General features: G+C 48.5%; 1 protein-coding gene across 3 annotated transcripts; it reads left to right on the forward strand.

Moving 5' to 3' along the window:
• The first annotated feature begins 989 nt into the window (after window positions 1–989).
• On the forward strand, window positions 990–21,533 carry AMMECR1L (AMMECR1 like). 3 transcript variants are annotated; one of them, XM_079924843.1, is made up of 9 exons: window positions 992–1,125; window positions 2,638–2,747; window positions 10,729–11,173; window positions 13,202–13,312; window positions 13,617–13,731; window positions 14,387–14,477; window positions 15,989–16,085; window positions 17,004–17,057; window positions 17,773–17,882. In XM_079924843.1, exons 3-8 carry the CDS (start codon window positions 10,767–10,769, stop codon window positions 17,029–17,031), a joined length of 849 nt encoding a protein of 282 aa, XP_079780969.1. In that variant the 5' UTR covers window positions 992–1,125; window positions 2,638–2,747; window positions 10,729–10,766; the 3' UTR covers window positions 17,032–17,057; window positions 17,773–17,882. The 3 variants fall into 3 exon arrangements, with proteins under 3 accessions (XP_079780968.1, XP_079780969.1, XP_079780967.1); XM_079924841.1 differs by lacking the exon at window positions 17,004–17,057 and having other exon boundaries at window positions 17,773–21,533; XM_079924842.1 differs by lacking the exons at window positions 2,638–2,747; window positions 17,004–17,057 and having other exon boundaries at window positions 990–1,125; window positions 17,773–21,533.
• The last annotated feature ends 690 nt before the right edge of the window (window positions 21,534–22,223 follow it).

Consider the following 22,223-nt stretch of genomic DNA (forward strand, 5'->3'; position numbering starts at 1 on the left):
TGTTTAGTCGACCTATTGAATTAAGCCTGTACTGTGGGTAATTCCACCTGAGTCGTCTCCAGGCTGGGGACGCACAGGGTCAAGTCAGAGAGGTGGGCTCCTGGCACCACCCGGGTGTAGTTTGCCCCTTCCCGTCCACGAGGAGGCTGGCCTGGAGGCCGAGCCTGGAACACCTCCCCGCAGGCCTGGCCGGAGCCAGTGGGTCAGCTGCATTTAAAGCTGGTCTGAGCTGCGCCTTCCTGGCTGCTTTCGAAGGCTGCGGCCCGGTCGGGGGAAGCGACGCGAGCGTGAGCGCTCGGGAAGAAAAGCCGTGGGCAGGTGAGTGTTGGGTCCTAACGCGGGAGAGGGCGGAGCAGCGAGGCCGGGACACCCCGGCTGACGTCCCCAACCAGCACCTGGGCCGCGTCGCGGACAATGCCGCCCGGCCGGCCACACTACAACTCCCGGCGCGCTCTGCGCTCGCTCGCAGAAGCCAAGGCGGCCCGGCGTGCACTGCGCCGGCCGGCCTGACAGCCGGGCGCTCCGCTCGGCCCGCTCAGTGACCTGGGTCGGGGGAGAAACCAGCTGGCCAGCCTCCTCTCGGTGCCTCACCGCCTCGCCTTCTTTACTCCAACTGCCGGGGACTCGGCCCGAAGACTGGGAAGCAGCCTCCTAAATACAATCCCGTAGAGTCGGCGCCAGCCAATAAAGTGCGCGGAGTCAGGCCACGTGACAATAGTGGGGTGGTGCTCCGATGGCTCCCTAATCTCTATGGTTTTGGCGACTCGCTAGAGGGCGTGTGGACCACTGGAGGACTCCCTACATTCTTCCTCCATTACCTCACTGCCTCCGGTGGCTGCTGGGATACCGGAAGACTCGGGTCCCGGCTCGGCTCAGTCCTCCAGCTGCCCCGGGGAATACCTTTAGCAATTCTTTCCTACCGCTACCGCCGCCCCGCCGCTTCCTCCTCCGCCCGCCCCCCGCCGGCCTTCTTGGCCCCGCCCCGTCCGCGCCGCGCGTCTGGCCCGCCCGCGGCCCGCTTCTCTCGGGAGCCCCCACCCAGGTGCATGGCTCCATGAAGCAGGAGGAGGAGGCAGAGCGCGAGAGGTTCCGTCTGCCCCGGCTGCGTCTGGGCCAGGAGGAAAGGTGGGAAACTCGGTCCGCGCCGCTCCCTCCTCCCCCGTGCCCGCCGGGCCGGCCTCCCTCCAGCTGCCGCCGTGCGCGCCGGGCCTCCTCACCCCGGGGCGACCGGAGGGGCCGGGGAGCGGGTCCCCCCCGGGTTCGGGAAGAGGGTCCCGGGACAGCGTCGGGGGGAGCTCCCGGGCGGCGGTGAAAGGAGGCGGCAGGCGGGGCCTGCGGGCCGCGTGTGCCCGCCGGGAGCAGGGGGGTCAGGAGGCGTGCTGGGGAGGGGGGTGGGCGGACGCCCCTGCCCCCGGGCCGCGAGGCGAGGCCGGGCGAGGCTCCAGCTCCTTTCTGCACTCCCTCCAGGAAGCAGTCTCGGGTCGTGTAAAGTTTGGTGGTCTCCGGCGCCGCCTGGCGGCCCTCGCCCCCAGTCCCACCGCCCCCTCCCCCGCCCGACGTCTGGATTCCACCCCCGCGGCTCGGCCCTCGCTGCCCTACCAGTCGCTGGGTCGTCCCACCACTACTCCCGGCGCCGCACGCTTTCCTTCCACCCCCTTTTCCTTACCATTCACCTTTCTTTCTGCCTGTTTGGTCCCTCCCCACTCTGGCTTCTCCTCTCCCCACTGTATCTCGCCCTTTCCTTGCTGAACTCTCTTTCACACGCACGCTTTCGCCTCTTCTTCTCTTTCTTCCCAACTCCACCCTCATTCTGTCCTTCCTTATCCACCCAGAGTCCCCGTTTCCATCATCCCTCCACCTGACACTCTTGTGGGTTTTATGCCTCCCTCCTTCCCAGGCTGTGAGCTTTGCCCTTCATTCCTCGCCCTCCTCCATCCCCTGTCCTGATCTGAACTCCTCACTTTGCCACACTCCCTCACCCTTATCCCTCTGGGCCTATCCTCTTTCACTGTCCTCTCCTAGGATAGAGTGGGTGGGGCCTGGAGTCTCCTGTTTACATCTTTGGGAATAACTCACATCTCTACTTCTGGGGGGGGTGGGGAGAGTTGGTGAAGAGATTACGAAGAGATTTATGCCAGCCGAAGAGTATGATGGGTGACTCTTACCTACAGTTATCATCTCCACCTGGGATAACAAGATGGCCTGGCCTCAGGACCCTGGCATGCTGTCCAGTAATCTTTCAGCACCATCTTTGCAGAGGATTTGGGAATCTGTTTGTATTCTGAAGCCAGTGGAGAACCTTGAAATGGTGTATCTTGGCCTGAGAACAAGTTTTGGTCTAAATTAGTGGTAGAGGAAGTTTTAATGTGTGTTAATGTTCAGGTTCAATAAAACCTTTGATCCCCCCGTCCTCCCTTCTTGGTGACGGCACCAGGGATGAGATGATTTTGTGCATGGGGTTGCCCTTGCTGCCTTATATTTAGATTTTGAAATGTTTTGAATTAAAGAAAGCCTGTTCCTTAGCTTTTTTTTTCTTTCTAGAAATTGCTCTGTTGAGTTGTAGTTTTTCAGAAACCATCTCTTACCCCGGCACTGCCTTGATTTTGTTCATTCACTGCACCTGCATTTCCATCTTAGGTACAGGAAGAAGGAATGGAATCGGAAGGAAGAAAATTCATTTCAGAGACAAAATAGCTCCCCTCCTCTGTTATAGCTGTTCCCCTGGCAATACAAACTTTCTGCTTTCAGTGAGTATTACCTTGGACATACTTAGACTAGAATTTTGTTGCTTTTGCTCTCTTTTTTCGTTTTAGGCCTGTGCTAGGACTTTAGGATGTAGGTTTACTTTGTTCGCTTCTGTTATTCTGCTTCCGTGAGGGTGTCCTAAAGCTGATGAATCCTTCCACTTGCTCTCTTTATATGTAAAGACAAGTTTATTTTCCATAATCCCATTAGAGTGACCTAGATGGTGGTGTAGTATTACACTTACCCTTCGCGTCTCCCACCGCTTCCCAAATTATGCATTTTTTAAAGACAAAGATCATAACTTGTAGGTTAATGCAGTTCCTGTCAAGGTCAATTATTGGGTGTCTTCCACATGGGTATAATCTTCAGAGATTTATGGAACATTTTGCCCTGAATCTGCTAGGGTGATACTGTTTTCTTAAAAATAACTAAAAGTCTACACGTAAACCAAGTTCTGGAAAAATTTTTATTACTGCTGCGTTCCCCTCAAATGTGTTAATAACGGTATGCAAACACTTGTAAGAGAGTTTTCCAGATCGCTTCGCATCTTACTGGAGGCTCACAGCCACTCTGTGAGGAAGGCAGAGGACAAATATTTTCATTTTACGAATGAAAGAACCAAGGCCCAGAAGGATCTGGCACCCTGCCATAGCTCACAGAGTAAAGGGAGGGGATCTAAAAGGAAAACAGAGCATCTGACTCCTTGTGGTCATGTTTTTCCTTAAGCTAAGTTGACATGAAAGTGTATAGTACTGTGTATTTTTCTAAATCTGTAAATTTTAAAAGCAATTGTATAGGTAGATCTCTTTTTCGCAGGGAAAATTTTCACACAGCAAATGTTTTGGCTGTTTATGTGTGTATGATGGGCTTTCGTGTAGAAATGATTATTTGAAATGATGACCAGAATGTTTGTGGGTCTTTCATCTGTTTCTTGGAATTGTTCCATAATAAGTAGGCCAGAATTATAGCTCAGGTGCCGTTTCACTGCTCAAATAATGATTAAATTGAATTTCAGTTCAACTCTGTGTCACAAAGGAAACAGCAGCCTGTTCCCTTCTGCGTAAAGCTTGGTTTGAATAGACATCCGGAGAGTAAATAATAACAGAAGAAAATACAGAGACCTCTTTTTTCTTTGCTTTTTGCCTACCTTCCAAATCCATTTTCTGTGTTAGAAGGTCATGCCCCCGCATAGGCTGTTTGGGGCTTCAAAAGATGACTCTCTCTCTATTTTTTTTTCCACCTCCAGGCTCTTCTAGATGTTTTAATCTGGTTATTGTTGGAAATCTAACTGCTTTGACTCAGTAGTTCTGTTAGTACTCAGTATATATCAAGGTATCTGTAATAACAACAACAAATTTAGTTTCTTTTTAGTGTATGGCTGCAAGCTTAAAAGAGGACCCTTGTAGAACAGAACTGTGCACAGCTCTCAGCCCAATATTCCTTATATCTTCTGGTGTCTCACAATGAAAAAAACAGTGGATGACTTATTAGAAGCATGTCTCTCCAAAGAGGAAAAGCATCAAGGTCATTAGAGTAATAACCCCATGTTAGTAATATGATCTTTTAATGTATCTACAAAGCAGAAGTAGAGTCACGGTTGTAGAACACAAACTTATGGTTACCAGGGGAGAAGTGGGGGAGGGATAACTTGGGAGATTGGGATGGACATATACCCACCACTATATGTAAAACAGATAACTAGTAAGAACCTACTGTCTAGCACAGGGAAGTCTACGCAATACTCTGTAATGACCTATATGGGAAAAGAATCTAAAAAAAAAAAAAAAAAGTGGATATATGTATATGTATAACTGATTCACTTTGCGCTACATCTGAAACTAACATGACATTGTACATCAACTATACTCCAATAAAAATTTTTAAAAAATAATATCTCTACATGGTAGTTCTTAATAGAATTTTATTATGAGGACATTTATCCCTCTAGAAATTGTAAGAACTCAGAGCTATGTTATTTATATAACAAACCCTGCTTTTATCGGTAAAGGTAGTCCTAGTATTAGTAATAGCAGATGCTTTAATGAATAGTAGTTCTGTGCCAGAGAAGTGCTAGATGCTTTTCATGTCTTAGTGAATTGCTCACAGCTAAGCCCTCTGTGGTAGCAGGAGCCCAGGTCCACAGAGATGTGACAGCCTGCCTGAGTTTGTACCTGGTAAGTCAGATTGGGGATTTGAGCCTAGACAGTAACCCCAAAGCCTGGGCTGTGTCCTCCGAAGATGGGAGCTGCTCTGGGAAGGCACCAGCTTGTTGTTTTCAGTGGACTTAGGAGCCTTGGAAGGGACCCCTAGCAAGGGAGGAAGGCCCTCCTGTCCAGCCAGCCACGTCTGTCGGGGTGTCCTCACATCCTCCCCTCAGTACTGGTCTCCACACCTTGTTTATGTTTATAACATCAGCAATTTATGAGACATCATTTGTATTAACTCCTTTTTTTAAAATTTTTATTGGAGTATAGTTGTGTATTAACCCCTGAAATCGTAAATTGCCCTCCAGACAAATAATGCTCCCTTGGGTAGCTCTTAAAGCGCCCCATCTTTGATAAAGAAAAGAAAATTCTTTTCAAGTGCAGTTTAGAAACTAGGTGTGTCCTTTGGAAGGAAAGCCTTGAGCAACCTACAGTTGAACAGCACCTGCGGCCAAGTCTAGGACTGACCAGTTACTGTGTTTTAGCCAAGAAGCCAGCTACCACCATAAACCAAACCAAGAAGTTACTGTAGGGGATATTTGACTTGTTTTTTAGAATGGATTGTCCACGTTGGCTCTCCACCTTGCTATGAATTAAACCACTCCTTGGTTTGGGCTGAGTAGAGCTGATGTTGTGTTTTGGTTTGGTTTTGGTTTTGTTTTTTTTGGCCACACCCCGAGGCTTGCGGGATCTTAGGTCCCCGGCCAGGGCTCAAACCCAGGCCCCAGCAGTGATAGTGCCGGGTCCTCACCACTGGACCGCCAGGGAATTCCCTGAGTTGACATTGTTGATAATAATAGATACCTGTATTTTGGCCACTTTCAGCTTCTGACACACTCAACAGTCAGCACCTCACAGTGAAACAAGAGTATCTACAAGTCAGCTTGTGCCATAAGTACTCTTTTTATTAGGAAGGCTAACTTAAGTGGGATTGCTGGGAGACCCGTAGATAAGGTTGTTGGTGTGCGTACCATGTGCGAGGCGCTGTGTTAGGTGTTGCGAAAGAAAAAACACAGATGCGGCTCGGCCTCTGAGACCAAAGGTGTTGGTGAGTTCATTGCTGGCTGGAATTTAAGTGGCTATGTAGGCCACTGGGCCCAGATCAACAACACACTGCTCAGCTTTCCCACAGAGGGGGCCGGAGAGGTGCCTTTGTTGTGCACCCTCGTGAAGGCCAGGACCCCTTGAATACTGCATGTCAGGTAAAGGGTGTGGTGACTTTTTCAACCCTGAGAGCAACTTTACTTCATTTGACACTTGCTAGGTTAGGCGGTCTTAAGAGGTAACACAGTGATTCCTGTTATTTCCTCCAGCTTTTTGTGGAAGTGTGGGTATTGTCTCCATCTGGTGGAAATCCAGTTTTAACTAGTTCTTTTTCATTGTTCGCTCTAAAGTGGACAGACAGTAGGAAAATGACATCACTGCCATTGGCCCTTAAAGTGGCCCTTGAGTTTAGCTTTGAAAGAGTAACCAGCTGAAGGCTCCGAAGGTCTTAGTGATATGTGTTTACAAAGCAAGGGTTTTTGCCTGATTCCAATTGCTTCAGATGAACCAGCTTGACAGGAGTAACGTTTATTTGCTCCTACTATGATCAGTGTACCATTGCTGGTAGTGTTTATGAGGTTTGGGGGAAGAGTGAGAACAAATGCACACAGTCCTAGAAGAGGTAGACTGTGCCGTTGGGGTGTTTGTTTTTAGCTGGTCAGACAGCAGGTTAGTCTGCTGTACTGAAATGCTATTATTCTGAGGGATCTCACACTGTGCCCTCAGAAGCCGAGCGGTTGGAGAAGTGAATGTGTCTTTGGTCGTTGTAGGACAGTCCCGGGAGCCGAGTCTGGGACACTTAGCTGTGGTGAGATGCCCGCTTTGTTGGAGTGGGGTTAGAAGAGTCTCACTTTAAAGAGAAACCTGATGAAATTGATAGGTTGAGGTTGATATGGTAAGTAAAAGTACTCACTGCCAGCACTTTCAGTCTTTCCTGTCGTTCACTTAACATCTGCTTGACGCTGACAGATAGGTAAAATACTGGTCCCTTTAAAAACAAACCTTAAAAATTCAGTAGGAGGTGGGGAGATGGAGTAAGTAGGCTGCATATGTTTGAAATTTTCTATAGATTTAAATTTATGGAAATTTTTTTTTTTATTTTTTTTTATTTTGCGGTACGCGGGCCTCTCACTGCTGTGGCCTCTCCCACCGCGGAGCACAGGCTCTGGACGCGCAGGCTCAGCGGCCACGGCTCACGGGCCCAGCCGCTCCGCGGCACGTGGGATCCTCCCGGAGCGGGGCACGAACCCGCATCCCCTGCATCAGCAGGTGGACTCTCAACCACTGCGCCACCAGGGAAGCCCTATGGAACAAATTTTTAAAGAAATGCCTTCTAATATATTTTTGAGGCAGAAGGTCTCTAACTCTGCCTTTGGTCACTAACTGAGAATATCTGTTGAATTGTTTGCTTAGTGGCCTCCAGAGAAAGCTCGGGCCTAAGGAACCACAAGATTTGGGTGGGTTCTACAGATTACAAATCATAGTTGGGGAGGGGGAATTGTTAAGCGTATTCTCTTGGTGTCAGTTGTGATCATGCCCCACTGCAGATCGGTGATTGTACGTGATGTGTAGGCAGAACCTTCCTAGGCTTGAGCTCACCTGCCTTGGCATGGTTTGAAAATCCCTTCTATTGCTCTGTTGTAGGATGTTTCACAGTCAGGTAGCTGATAGCACCTGCAGAGAAACACCTGAGTTGCCACTCTCTCATGACATTTCGCCCTTCGTTCAGGTGTGCTTTGGTGTAAGGCGAATGAGGAAAGATTTCTTTTTTTAACCTATTTTATCCTTCCTCTTTGCCTCTTTGAATTTTGGGGCTCTCTAGAGGCAGAGCCTCAGGGCCCTGTTGGTGCTGTTAAAACTGTAGCTCTCGAGAGATGGTCCCTCTGCTTCATTCAACACGTGTCCTAAACCCCCTGCACACAGTTATGCACAAGGTGGAAAGTCAGGTAAGAGCTCGGAGGGCAGTGCCATCCCTTGTGGAGTCAAGGGACAATGGCAGGGGTACTGATGATTGTCAGCGGGATGGCGGAGATACTGGCTTTGGGCTTAGGTTTTTTTTTTCCCCCTGCTCCATTTTTGTTGGCAAGATTTTGCAAACTATTCTTTTAGTTTTTAGTATACCCTTGATTTTTTTTCTTTTTTTTAGTCATGCCCTTAGGAAGGGGACTGAATCCCATGGGTATTATTGGCAGGCCTCATTCTTCTTTGTGGTTTGGTGGGAAGACCCAGGCTTTGGAGTCTTACAGATGGACTGTGGTCCAAATCCTGACTCTGCCACTTAGCGGCAGTCTGGCTTTGGGCAGATTATCTTGCTCATTAAACCTAAGTTTCCTCCTTTGTAAAATGATGGTAACGTTGTCCTCCTTGCTGAGTGGTTTTGAGGATTCAGTGAAATCCTGTTTAAAGAGCACCTGGTCGATGCTCTAAGCCCTGAGTGCCCAGCGAAGTCCTGGCCTTCCGGAAGTTTCCATCCTGGTGGGAGCAGATGATAAGCCCAGATGATAAGAGCAGCTGACTCTATGCCAGACGCTGTATGGAAGCAGCTGACACATATTAAACTCAGTTCTCCTAACAGCCCCATGAGGCACGTGCTCCTGTTATTCCCAGTTTGAGGGAACTGAGGCATAGGTTAATCCTGGAGGAATCAGGATTTGAACGCAGGCCATTTGACTCTGGAGGCAGCATTTTTTTTTTTTTTCGTACGCGGGCCTCTCACTGTTGTGGCCTCTCCCGCTGCAGAGCACAGGCTCGGGAAGCGCAGGCTCAGCGGCTCAGCGGCCATGGCTCCTGGCAGCATGTGGGATCCTCCCAGACCGGGGCACGAACCCATGTCCCCTGCATCGGCAGGCGGACTCTCAACCACTGCGTGGAGGCAGCATTTTTAACCGAGATCTTCTGCTCCCTCTCTTAACAGTCCGAACAAGGCAGTGATATCCGTGCTCAGGAACAATCTAGTCATTGGAGGTTTTACTGCATCACGTGCGTGAGGCTTTCTCAAAAAGAAGCCCCTGTTTCAGGCCAGACATTGAAGCATGCAAGCTGCTATTCCTCTGCTAGAGACAACTTTCATCTTCCGAAGAACTGTCTTAGATACAAAAATGTGTGTTTGTTAGGGGTCAGTATATATCAAGAACATAAGCAATATTTGTGAAATTTTTGTATCTCATTCAACCTAAAGTGGCAGGTTGTTTTTGTAGAAATTACGGCATTGCAAACGGGTATGTGCATATCTAATTTGATGTAAAAGGTTGTAGAATTTACAATCAAAATACCATACAGTAGAGCAGTGCCTAAAAGGCAGTTGTGTGCTACGTGTTCAAAGCACAGGGAAAATTTTAGGTAGGGATTATATATATTTTTTTGGGTGGGAGGGCTACAACTAACAGGTAATGACTTGAGGAAAAACAAAGTGTACTTTTCTCAAGTCAGCAGAATTTTACAAACTTTGGTATTATCAACATTGAAATAACTAGGATCGCTTTTCCTGAGCCTGCTGATTACAGACACAGACAACAGAAAGGATCTTGATCATGTTATAACTATGTATCTTCACCTTAGGCTTTTTAAGAAAAAGAATTCAGTGGAAAAAGATTCCTTCCTTCCCTTAATCAGTTGGGGCTCTCCGGTTTCCTGGGCCATCTGATGCCGCATTTGGTTAAGCTGATGGCTTTGCATCTGTCTGCCTTGCTATGACAGGGCAGAAATGGCTGCCTCACAAAAGGGCTGTGAAGCTTGGGTCATTTGTGTGAATAAAGGTTTCTGCCAGGTTGTAGCTTTTTTTTTGAATGGGGTCTTGAAAGGACAGAAGTGTAGAACTTGGAGTGAGTTCAGAGGAGAACCAAAGAAAATGAGTAAGGCTGTGCAGGACAGCTGTGAGGACGGAAAGGTGGGAGGGGAGCCCGGTGGTAGAAAGCGTGCTCTCGTCAGAACAGCTGCTGCCTTTCATCTTCATAGAGGTCCGGGGCTAAAATTACACAGAAATTGAGGTTAGTGATGAGGAAAATGAGGAAAGGATGTGGTTAACAAGGAAAAGCAGGGCTTCCCTGGTGGCGCAGTGGTTGAGCGTCCGCCTGCCGATGCAGGGGACGCGGGTTCGTGCTCTGGTCCGGGAGGATCCCACATGCCGCGGAGCGGCTGGGCCCGTGAGCCATGGCCGCTGAGCCTGCGCGTCTGGAGCCTGTGCTCCGCAATGGGAGAGGCCACAGCAGTGAGAGGCCCGCGTACCGCAAAAAAAAAAAAAAAAAAAAAAAAAAAAACAAGAAAAAGCATGAAAGTTTCTCTGGGGTTCTTTAAAAATAGGGTGGTTCAGTTTGGAGCCTCTAAAACGGTAGAGAAAGTGTCCTGATGAGGCACCTGACAGGTCAAGTGCAGTCTTCCAGTCGGTCTTGAAGCGTCCCCATTCAGCTGCACGCTGGCTGCCACCCCACCCTTCTTTCTGCCCAGGGAGTCCTGGGCAAGAGGAAGCTGCTTGTGGCCTGCCTCCGTCCGTGGCGATGATAACCTTTATGGAAAATGGAAAACAGCTCCCCCTGAGGAAGAGCTTAGGCGCCTTCGGTCTGGAACTCAGGGTCTCTTCTAGCCCACTGGTCTGCCACCCTTTGCAACCAATGTGACCTGGGCAAGAAAGTATTTGATGGCTCCTACCCTCTCCATGGAGACCCTTTCTCTTTGAGTTTTGTGTTTTCCTTGCGGCGAACCATTTGAGTTAATGCTTGCATGTTCTCTTCTGGGTTAGGGTTCCGCAGCATTCCAGACCTCAAGCACTGGTTCAGGATGGGAAAAAGACGCTGCGTCCCCCCACTGGAGCCCAAGCTGGCAGCAGGCTGTTGTGGGGTTAAGAAGCCTAAGCTGTCTGCAGGTGGGACGCACGGTCACGGGAGCCAGTCCACAGCCGTCCCCGGCTCCAGCGCGGGGCCTCTTCAGAACCACCAGCATGTGGACGGCGGCGGTGGTCGCGAGAACGTGTCGGACTTAACTCTGGGACCTGGAAACCCTCCCATTACACGGATGAACCCCGCATCGGGAGCGCTGAGCCCTCTCCCCAGGCCCAATGGAACTGCCAGCACCACCAAGAATCTGGTGGTGACCGCAGAGATGTGCTGCTACTGCTTCGACGTCCTCTACTGTCACCTCTACGGCTTCCCACAGCCACGCCTTCCTAGATTCACCAATGACCCCTAGTGAGTAAAGCGGTCGCGCGTCGGGGATGGTGAGAAAGGCATGACGCCTCTGTCGAGGGCATTCTCTTGAGGGAGTCTGCTACTTACAAAAAGCTTAACGTGATTTGGGCAAAGGTCGTTGGGAATAGGATGATGAGAAACGTGCAGCCAATGTCTAGAACACTCACTGGGCTCAGTAATGGAAGGGCACTAGGCTGTGTTTGCAGGAGTGGTTGGCTTGTCAGAGTAATGTTCCGGGAATCAGGAGGGTTTCGTTCTTGGTCTTCTGTTGGTTCAAATGGCAGTGGGTAGGTCATTTAACCTCTCACGTGGAGAAGTCACACCATCACACCATTGTGGACCCGAGCACCGTTGAAGCCCAAGTGACCTGCCAGTGTCTGGGTGCCAGGTGGGAGACTAGGAGCTCATTTAGTGGGAGCTGAGATGCTCTTAACAAGGGTCCCTCACTTGGTTCATTGTCAGTCCCATGGGGCTGCCGGCACCCCACCAGGAATGTCCGAATTTGCTGTACTGTGTTTAGTTCAAGACTCTTATTTGTCCCAAGTCCCCCCGAGGTGTCAATGACTTTACTAAGGAATGTGTGTAAAGGGTAAAGTCAGGTGAAGATGCTCGTGCCGATGCTTTCTTTCTCGGTTGGAAGCAGCTTGGAGGTGGCTGTAAAGAGCGCTGCTGCTTGTTTATTTTTATTTTTAGAGCATTCACTGACTGATCATCATTCCTCGACTGTTAATGCCATACTGAGGCGGTGCCTAGCCCCGCTGGGCAGGGAATGGAGGAGTATGAAGAAACAGTCCTTGCTCTCGGAAGACTTGAGTTGGCAGATCACACACAGAAGCTAAATAGTGTTCACACACCGTCTGGGCAGAGGTGCAGAGGAAGTTACTCCTGTGATTGTGTCAGAGGAGAAGAAATGCAGAGAAAAATGTGCTCACTCTTTAGGGAAGTATTGCCGTGCGATACCGTGAACAGAAGAATCCGGACTGAGTCGGTGGAGAGGCTAAGCCTTGATCTGAGTGGGGTCAGGTGTGTCCCTTGCAGGAGAGGGACGTGGGTTTGGAAGCGTAGTGGTGGCCGCAGCAGTGTAGGATGTGGAGACAGTGGAATTCTTGAAGGGTTTTTGAGCAGGTTTTGGAACATTAACTTTGGCTGGTGGTGTTCAGGTGTTTTCCTGGAAGGAAAAGATGGGTAGGTGGGAGATCCTGCTTTGTAATAATGATCAAAGTTAGATAACTTAAAAAATTTAAGTTGCTTTTGAGAAGTGTTAACTCAAGAATCAAAGAGGTAAGGGCATAGGAATATGGAGGAATTTCAGGAAGAGGGGACAGCCCTGTAACCTCTGCCTAAAACATGTCAGCGTCACTCGGATGTAGCCTAATGCAGCATGACTTGGGCCTAGAAAGTGGTTAACTTCTGCTAAGAATAAGCTTTTTATTTTATCTTAGCGGCGCCACTTGGCTTGCGGGATCCTCGTTTCCCCACCAGGGATCGGACCCGAGCCCTCGGCAGTGAAAGCGCAGAGTCCTAACCCCTGGACTGCCGCGGAATTCCCCAAGAACAAGCTTTCTTGAGGAGACTTTTTCTTTTTTTCTGGAATTTATGAGCAGGAGAGGCAGAAATAATGATGGGCACGATGTGGGGTTGAGCGGAGAAGGTGTGCAGGCCCCGTGTGTCTTCATGAAGGTGGAACTGGGAGCACAGACACCTGAAAAGAGAGTAAACAAGAGGAGAAAGACATGGAGAACTAGAAGAAGAAAGAAAGAGTTGAGTCCTGGGCAGAGGAAGAAGAAAACGGCACGTCCACGTGGTGGTAGAGTGGAGGGAGGCTGTGAGCAGGGGCCTTTCTTCTCGTGCCTCGCGGCGATTTCCTCTCCATTTACACCCTGGGGCTGTGCGGCTCGGAGAGGGCAGAGAGGGCAGAGCCTTTCAGACAGCCCGCGTCAGGAAACCATCCTTGAGGGGAAGAACAGATGAACGGGGATGGAGCCGAGGCTTTCTTCTTCCCTGATTGATGTGTGCTTGCTCTTTCAGTCCGCTCTTTGTGACGTGGAAGACGGGGCGGGACAAGCGGCTTCGTGGCTGCATTGGGACCTTCTCAGCCATGAATCTTCATTCAGGACTCAGGGAATACACGCTAACCAGGTAATGGCAACCGCACGTAAGACTGGTAGATGATTGGCAAGAATGGAAAAAAAAACTGCCTGTCTCTTCTGAGTGGTGAAGTCCGAGTGTTCTCTTTTGGCTAATCAGGAAATGTAGGGGACTTAATCCGGTGAGTCACTTCCAGTCCAAGTGCAGGCAGTTAGTGGCGTCAGGTTGTTGGCAGCATGCTCGGGCTGATGGATAGTGGATGTTTTCTGCAGAGCTCGAGAGCCATAAGCGTTCGGCACATGATGTTGGCTCCCAACCCTGGAGCAGCCTCACTTGTGTTTTCTGTCCCCTCCAGTGCACTTAAGGACAGCCGATTCCCCCCCCTGACCCGAGAGGAGCTGCCTAAGCTTTTCTGCTCTGTCTCCCTCCTTACTAACTTTGAGGATGCCGGTGATTACCTGGACTGGGAGGTGAGAGCAGCCGCATTTGGAACTCTGCGTCTCTCGTTGCATTTGGGTTCGGGTTAGTACATGGTAACGTGTCTCCTTCATTGAGCGAGGGTCTGAGGATGTGAAAGCTGAGCTTGGGAGGAATTGCAGGCAACTTGGGTGACAGAAAAGGTGCTGCGGTATCAGAAGTAGGAAGAAATGGGAAGGCTTTCTTCTCCCATTCTTCCCAGTCTACTCTGTTGCACATCCTTTTCCCATGTCTAATAAGAAATAGGAATGGGGATAAAGGAGAACATTCCTGATTCTTTGTGGTAAGCCCTTATCAGGAGCCATGTGTGCAGAGTCAGGGGCCCAGATCAAAACCCTGTGGCATGTTCTCTTAATGGAGTAGATTAAAGGTGGAATATTCAAGATCTTTGGATGAACTGCTGAGAGAACTTATTTCTGTAGCCTCCGTACTCTCAGAGAGGTGGCTGCACGTAGACTCTCACTTCCCCTAAAGCAGCAGTTTCTTTGGCTTCCATGCCTGAGAGAGAGAGTAAGTCATGAAAGGCAAGAGCCTCCCCTTTTCTCAGCCCTGGGTCAAGCTGGTCAGGGGCAGTGTTGATTTATATGAGGATAATTGAAGTTCCACTAGAGTGAGTAAATGCCATTTACCGGTTGTGTGTTTTTGTAGGTTGGGGTCCATGGGATTCGAATTGAATTCGTTAATGAAAAAGGCGTCAAACGTACAGCCACATATTTACCTGAGGTTGCAAAGGAACAAGGTGAGTTGGACACATGGAATTTCCGTGAATGATACAGTTCACAGTGCTGCCAAGTAAAGGGCAGGAGAGTGGAGTGTGTTGCCTTTCAGCCTAACTGTAACTAAGGATGAGTGCCTTTCTTCCTCTCCCCATATCTGTCAAGTTCTTAAAGAACGAGAAACTCCCCCAAAGATGTAGGAGCTGGGAAGAGAAGAGGGGTAAAGACTTCCCACGCCCAGCTGCTCGTTTCACGTACTTTCAGTGAGTAGTGGTATTTCTTGGCCCCCAAAACTGCAGTGGTTAACTGTAGGGAAATTCCAGCAGTCAACTTGGTCATATTCTGGAGTTCATTGTAAAGGGAGGTTGCCCGTATTAGTGGGTTTTGACCTTCTGGTCGTGAGCTACTACACAGTGTGATAATTGGAAGAATGCAGAACCTAATCTCTCCTGTGTTTTGAAAGAACTCGGTAGCTACTTAGCTCTTACAGTGGGACATGAAAGGTAGGAAATGGGTCAGGCAGGTTTTCTCTTTCAAAGCATAGTTAGAAGAATACCTTAAAATGCTGCTCGTGCAGTCTGGTGTATGACCCAGTTTTCTTTCTTTCTTGGAACTGGTCTGTGTTTTGAAAATAATATGTATCTGTTAGGTGTGAACCTGGAATAGAGAAAAATATCCGGTTCAGTGTATCAGCGAACTGATGTTGTGGAGAGGGCTTGCCTTGTTGGTTCCCGTCGTCGTTGTGTTTAAACTGTTTCAAAAGCAGTGAGGATACGACATAAAAAGGAGGAAGCCTTTTAACCGCTTCATTGAGATCCTAAATCTGGCATTTCTGTCCAAGGAGGCACACCAGGAGTTACTTCCTGAGAGTGAGATGTGGTGATAATATGGGTAAATAAGCAAGCACTTTTGCCATTTGAAAACTGGTTGGGAAAATTTTAAAATCAAGGCACCTACTGCAGTAATTTAGGGGGTTCTCTTTGGTTTTCAGTTTGATATATTTGGTTATATCTGTTGAAAATGTTTCAAGAACAACACAGCAGTAGATGTGTGAACACCTTCCCAGCCTTCCTAAAGGAATAGTTTCCTTCCTGCTGTCAAGTCTCTGTAGTAGAAAACGACTCCTAGAAATCATCGAAACGAAGGAAGGCCACACGAAGGAATACAAGCACAGAGTATGAATTCTCTCTTCTCCCAGAACAGCCCTGGTTACAGCACTAGGCCTACAGGCTGGTCTACGCTGGGACCATGTTTGCTGCTAGATAGTTATACTGGGATCATATCTGACAGGAAAGACTCAGAAGCAGGGGGCCTGGGGACAGCCATTAGTGACGTGTGTCGGGCGTCATCTCACATCTCGGATTCTCCCTGGACTGCCAGTGAGGCAGACGGGGCTCCAGGGACGTGGGGCAGTGCCCAGGCTTGCTCCGCCCGCAGCAGACCGGGCTGCTTCTGTTCTGTCACTGTGGTGTCAGAGCACGGCCCGCTCTTGTGTCGCTGTGCGCTGACCTCGGTGTGCCTGCCTTCTCCTCAGACTGGGATCAGATCCAGACGATAGACTCCTTGCTCAGGAAAGGTGGCTTTAAGGCTCCCATTACCAGTGAATTCAGAAAAACCATCAAACTCACCAGGTAAGCCACTGTCTTATTTTCCTTGTCATTTTAATTCACTTGGGGTTGGATGGAGGATACTTTTGACAGACAGGGGAAGAGAAAAATTTTCTCTGTTAATGTCTCTAAACCGAAGACGTATGGGTGAGGTGGAAGCTCTGAGGAAGCAGTGGCAGCAAAGGCAGAGACTCCCCAGCATCCTGGGCATGTCCACGGCTAAGCTGCCAGCACAGTGGGAGCAGAGTAGCCGCTGAGCAGGTCGTGGGTGTCTTTGTCAGACCCACTTGCTGGGAGGCTGAGCGGGAAGGCTGAAGGCAGGAGAAAAGGCTCTCAGTACAGAAGTCCAGGGTCAGTTGAAGTCATCCCATGTAGTCAGGTGGCCTGTTGATGGAATAGTTCCAAGGAAACGCCTCTGCCTGTTTGCGGCTAATCCTTCTACGGGGAGGCTGCCTAGCGTAGGAGAATATGCATGGACTGGACTCTGAGTCCAGCTCCACCACTTCCTAGCTGTGTGACCTGGGCCAGTTGTTCCACCTCTCAGAGCAGAAAAAAAAAATGTCCTGTCTGCAAGAGGTGAATGGTAATGCCTTGGGGTCGTTTCAGGGTGTGGTAAGGTAATGTATGAAGAAGTGCTAGTCCAGGGCCAGGCAACATTGTAGTAGGTGGTCAGTAGATGTCAGTCCTCTTCCCATCCCTACTGAACTCGGAAACACTGAAAGGTTTAGCTTCTGTGGGGTTTCTGTGGACCTCCGTTGGCCCGTTCATCTGTGAAATGCTGAATAATCAATATCGTAACCTCACAGGTCTATCTGGAAGATAACCCCGTGTTTTTGAAATGCTTTGGATTCCAAAAAAAAGAAAAATCTTCAAATACAAAGCATTATTATTATCATTATTATTATAATTTATTTGAACAGCCATTTCCCTGTCAAAATTCAGGAATAATCACCTTGCAGTGGAGGAGTGATTACAGTGGGAAAGAGATGGCTCTGGGTAAGGATTGTCACACCCAGCTCCTGTGGTCTGTAGTAGGCTCCATAGGTTTGTAACACCCCATGCTTCGCATCCTGACTCATGGCTCTTTCCAGAGCAAGGCCAAAGTGCTATGAATTCTGTTCTGATGACCCTGTGATATGATATGGCATATTCATCTGGAAAGTGAGACCCATCCTCTATAGCCCCAGGATCTTTTAACCTGCTTCGTCAGAATTTGACCCAGAATTAGGTATCTGTGCCCCTTTTAGTTTATAAATAACTTGTTTGTTGCTTTTCTGCAAGTGGAGGTTGCATTTCTGTCAAATTTATCACATTTTAACCTGAAAGTAGATATGCGTTTTACACTGGGCATTGGTGCAGCCATCTTCCAGTCTGCTACCCATGTAATTTGACCTTGAAATTCCTCACTCAGACCCTAGTAGCAGATTGCTTAAGAGCAGCCTGGTGATAAGCATATGAAGTGTTTAAAGGTGGGATGTGCAGAAAACAGATTCTCAGGGGTGAATTGTGAGTGTGCTTTTCCATCTCGTTCATTTGTAATAACAACACTGTTCTCTTGTGCTGTCGTCTTTCATTCTCTGTAAGTAAGATTGCTCTTGGTCTTCCATTTTATTCTTTCAAAATGTGGAATAAGCTTTTGGTTTTCTCTGCCGCGTGACTACAAAATGAAGTATCTGGGGTTCCTAATACCCTTTCCTGTTTCCTTACACAGGTACCGAAGTGAGAAGGTGACAATCAGTTATGCAGAATATATTGCTTCTCGACAGCACTGTTTCCAGAATGGCGCTCTTCATGCCCCGCCCCTCTACAATCATTACTCCTGACACACGGCTGCATGACCAGTCCCACCCCCCCGTGGCCACCAATGGCTATGACATCATTGGAGCAGATGCCTCCTCTTCCTGGTCCAGTTACTTTTATTACTGCACCATTTTATGATGCTAGCTTCCGTTGCCAAGTCTGCCTCCAGCTGACTGAGGGGGGCGGGGTTACATCGAATGAAACAGAACTTGAGGGGCCCAAGCCTTATCTCAGCCTTTCCTCAGTATGGGGTTCCGTTGGATTGGGGCTCCTCCATGACTAGTGAGAATTCCGTGTGGGTTCAGAAGACCTTGGCTGCAGGTGCCGCTGGTGATTTGCTGCCTGTGTGTTGGCCACTCAGTGGAAGCTGGAATTGATGGTCCGTGAAGGCTTAGCCCACACACACCCCTGCAGCCTCCCCAGATCGAGTAGGTGTATTCCCCTGGCAGTCTGGGCAACGGAGACCAACAAGAAACGTTTTTAGGTTGTTTTAAATTCCTTTTTTTAAACTTCCAGTGTATAGCATACCACGAGTTGATCTCAACCTCCATGCTTCGTAAGTGGACGCCATGTTAGGGTCGAACGTGGGCACCATGAGTCGTTTGCGGCTCCTGGACAGAGACCCACCTCAAGATCGGAAGCCCTTTGGATGGCGTTGCAGCTCTCATTGCTCAGTTAGCCTCAAAGGTTTTAATTCTCATCCCACTATCAGTTGGATTTTCTGGCACTCTTCCTGCATTGAGTCTCCTGGTATCGAACAGAGCGCTGTGGTGTAGCCTGCAGAGGAATGGACTGGGATGCCCGCGGGAGGTCCTGACGGCATCGCTGCATGCAGTGTCGAGGGAGAGACCTCTTCCTTACCACCCGGCTACCTCACTCCTCTACTGGTGGCAGTGCCTATAGCTGGATCTGGGTTCTCAGAGGGCAGAGGTGTTCAGACAAGCACTTGGGTCGGGCTCTAGAAGGGCACGTCGGCATAGGAGAGAATCCAGGGTCTCTAAGCTGTTTTTCTGTTCCGGCAAACATCCTGAGAGATCTTTAAGCAGAGGAGTTCCTTTTTCTAGTTTGCCTGTAGAAGTGGGAAAACTGTTGCTGTTACAGTCCTTACAGGACTTTAGAACAAAGCTGTGTCATTAAACAAGGTGAATCTTTATCTTGCCTAACATGCCGGGAATCTTTACCCCACCATGGCAGAGTTCCAAATAGCTCATTTTATTCTAGGTCATTCATCCTTTCATGTGGCATATTTCCCTTTCTTGTTGTTGCTGATTCCAAATACCTGTCAGCAAGTTTCTCCTCCCTCTTGCCTATTCTTCACTCATATGGTGGCAAAGTTCATAGAAGCTGGGGACTTGGAAGACGCTTTGAAAACATGGTCACAGAGGCACTGCTGAAATGATTCACAGGAAGAGGTGGCCACTTGGAAGAAAGGACCCTACGGGTGATACACTGGTTTTCAACAACGTGTTTAGAGAACTCTCGACGCGGATTGGGTGTCAACCCAGTGAACACAATGTTTTGATTTAATTTATTTTTAATGTTTATGTGGTAGTGGTGTGGCTTTCCGAAAATGGGCAGATGTTCAAGTCAAAGGGTCTTTGGGGTTTGCTTCTGCCAGGAACGGGGGAGGGGGAGCAGAGGCGCAATCTGAGGAACGACACACGTGCCATTCTAGGCATAGTTGTCTCGTTCCTTGAAGAGATGGGTAAGGGTGAGCAGGTGAGCTCGGCACAGTCCTCTGCTGTTGGCGAGGGTGTGGAACGGGCAAGGGAAGCGCCGGCTGACGTCTGGATGCGCGGGCTGGGCTGCTGCACGCCGCCGCCTTTCCCTCGCGGTGTTCGTGAAAACAGGCTCCCAAAGAGGAAGGGGTTGTTTCGTGATTTCCTGCTGCTGAGAATAATAAATGTCTTGTTGCAAATAAATGTGACGGCAGTTACTCTTAGGTGCCATGGATCGATGTCAGGGTGGTCAGCAGCTCTGGACTAAACCGCCCACCTCCAATTTGTACAACAGTATTGATACATAGGGCTACACTCATTCCTGTTCAAGTCTTCTATGTTGAAAGTTGTGTTTAATTTCTAAAGTTTAAAAAAAGCAAAAAAAATGGTGCTAAACTTTCACCCCTGAGCACGCTCAGTGAGACTGGTCATGCAAGCATTTTCAGTGCCATGCTCTTTCAAGCCTATTTTTTCTCGTAGAAATGTTGCCCTATTTGTCTTCCCCAACGTATAGTATGTTTTTTTATTTTATTGAGGGTGGGGTAGGATACCTGCCATTTAAGAAAATGAACAGAAGATTTTAAAACCCAGGAAATGGGGGGGAAAAATAGCAGTGCACAAGAATCGGGCTCCTGAAGCCCAGCACCACACTGACGAGGGCTCCGTGGGCTCTCTCCACTTTCTGGAGTGAAGAAGCCTGACTCCCTGCACATTCCCTCACGCCCCCATCCAAGCCCAGCAGTGGAGATACTCGAGGTCCTCTTGCCTTGGCGAGGGGACTCAGGAGTCGACCGAGGAGAACTGTTTGGCCCCGTGAGGAATGGCACTGTCAGTGTCTGTCCCGAATGGAGCCTAGTCAGGAAGTGGTCTGGAAGTATACGGTCAAGGTCACCTCCTGAAGATGTATGGCAGGTGGCTCTCAGGAAAAATACTAAGTCTGGATCATCCACGTGGCAGCTTTGCGTAGGGAGATGACAGCTCCGAACTGGAACTGACCTGCCTTCCACGTGCTTGACCACAGCAGTGATGGCGGCCAGTCCACGTAGTGGGAGTGGTGGGTTTGAAGAGAAGGGAAGGTTTTTCTGCTCGGTGTTTCCTTTGTCCTTGGGCTGCTCAAGCTGAACAGTAACCACTGTTTTCAAGGAACCAGCTCCACCTTGGCTGGTTTGGTTCGGAGTTCGTTTCATCCCTAGCTGTGAGTGCCTTTTGGTCTGGAAGGTTGGCTTGTCTCATAATACCCACAGCTAGGACATTCTCTGTAATTTCGAATTGTCCTTGTTCTCCATTAACTAAAAGAGAATGTCTGATCACTAGAGTTCGTCGGTGTTGGATTGTTTCCACTGTGAGGTTCTTAAACTTTTTCGCTTCATGATATTAAAAAGCAACTCATGTTAGAGACCCTTTCAACGTGAAAGGTTTGTAGTTGAGACATTACATATATTTTATTGTTTATAATAAATATCATCTGTACAAAAGTCCTGGGTGTTAATTTTAATATTTGCACAAGATCTGTTTTCCATGATATGTTAACACCTACAATTTCACTAACTGTTGATGTTATTTTCTATTGAGATTCTGGAGCCTAGGGAGCTATTTGTTCTTTTTTGTTTATTTTCATTCTTATTTCCCTGAAGCAAGAGACTTTGTATGGCCTTCAGTGCAAAGACTTTAGACCAATTCTTTGTATTACACTTGGTTGCCTCTTGGCTATATAACTTCTGAGTGCAAATCATTGAACTCTTTAACAAAGTATTGTAGAGAATAAATCATAATGGGTAAAAATTGTTCTTTGTCTTGCCTCTTTTTTTTTTTTTGAATAGTAGTAATAGTCATTTAAAAAATTTTTTTAAATTTTATTTATTTTTGGCTGCATTGGGTCTTCATTGCTGCGCGAGGGCTTTTCTCTAGTTGCAGCACGTGGGCTTCTCATTGCGGTGGCTTCTCCCGTTGTGGAGCACAGGCTCCAGGAGCGTGGGCCTCAGCACTTGTGGACGCGGGCTCCAGAGCGCAGGCTCAGTAGTTGTGGCGCCCAGGCTTAGTTGCTCCGCGGCACGTGGGATCCCCCTGGACCAGGGCTGGAACCCGTGTCCCCTGCACTGGCAGGCAGAGTCCCAACCACTGTGCCACCAGGGAAGCCCCTAGTCATTTTATTTTTAAAGACAGCCAACCAGATCATATTTATTCAGCCTGCATGTTTTTGTGTGGTGTTCATGATACCCAATAACCTTGCACTTTTATTTATTTTTTTTTATGTAATGCCATTACATAAAAATGCCATTGGGTTTTTTGAGCCAACTTTTCTGAACTAAGGTTTGTGAACCCTTTAAAATTTGGATTTTTCTAGAAAGAAGGTTCATAGTTCTCATTAGGTTCTCCAGTGCAACTGACCTTGCCCAGAAAGCTACAACCTGAACTCGGGGGTGGGGGGGATGCTCAAATTTAAGATGTCATTTGGTGAGGTTAACCCAAACAAAGACCCTGGGACGTTGGTGTGGTCTGACCTAAGGGAAAATGTTTCTTGCTTTTGGATGGCCCAGAAAGGATGAGGTGTGTTTGGAGAAAATGGCAAGGAATAATTTTTCAAACCTTACAAACATCCATATGCTGATATTGTCAGTCTTGGTTTAAATTTTTATTTGCAAGG

The sequence above is a fragment of the Stenella coeruleoalba genome (genome assembly GCF_951394435.1).
Source record: "Stenella coeruleoalba genome assembly, chromosome: 6".
NCBI lineage: Eukaryota > Metazoa > Chordata > Mammalia > Artiodactyla > Delphinidae > Stenella > Stenella coeruleoalba.

Bases quoted from the DNA above. Each gene is read 5' to 3' on its own strand.
- AMMECR1L (XM_079924842.1), top strand. From the start codon at position 10,767: ATGGGAAAAAGACGCTGCGTCCCCCCACTGGAGCCCAAGCTGGCAGCA. The intron at 13,732-14,386 runs GTGAGAGCAGCC...GTGTTTTTGTAG, and splicing joins GTGATTACCTGGACTGGGAG to GTTGGGGTCCATGGGATTCG. The intron at 16,086-17,772 runs GTAAGCCACTGT...TTCCTTACACAG, and splicing joins AAAACCATCAAACTCACCAG to GTACCGAAGTGAGAAGGTGA.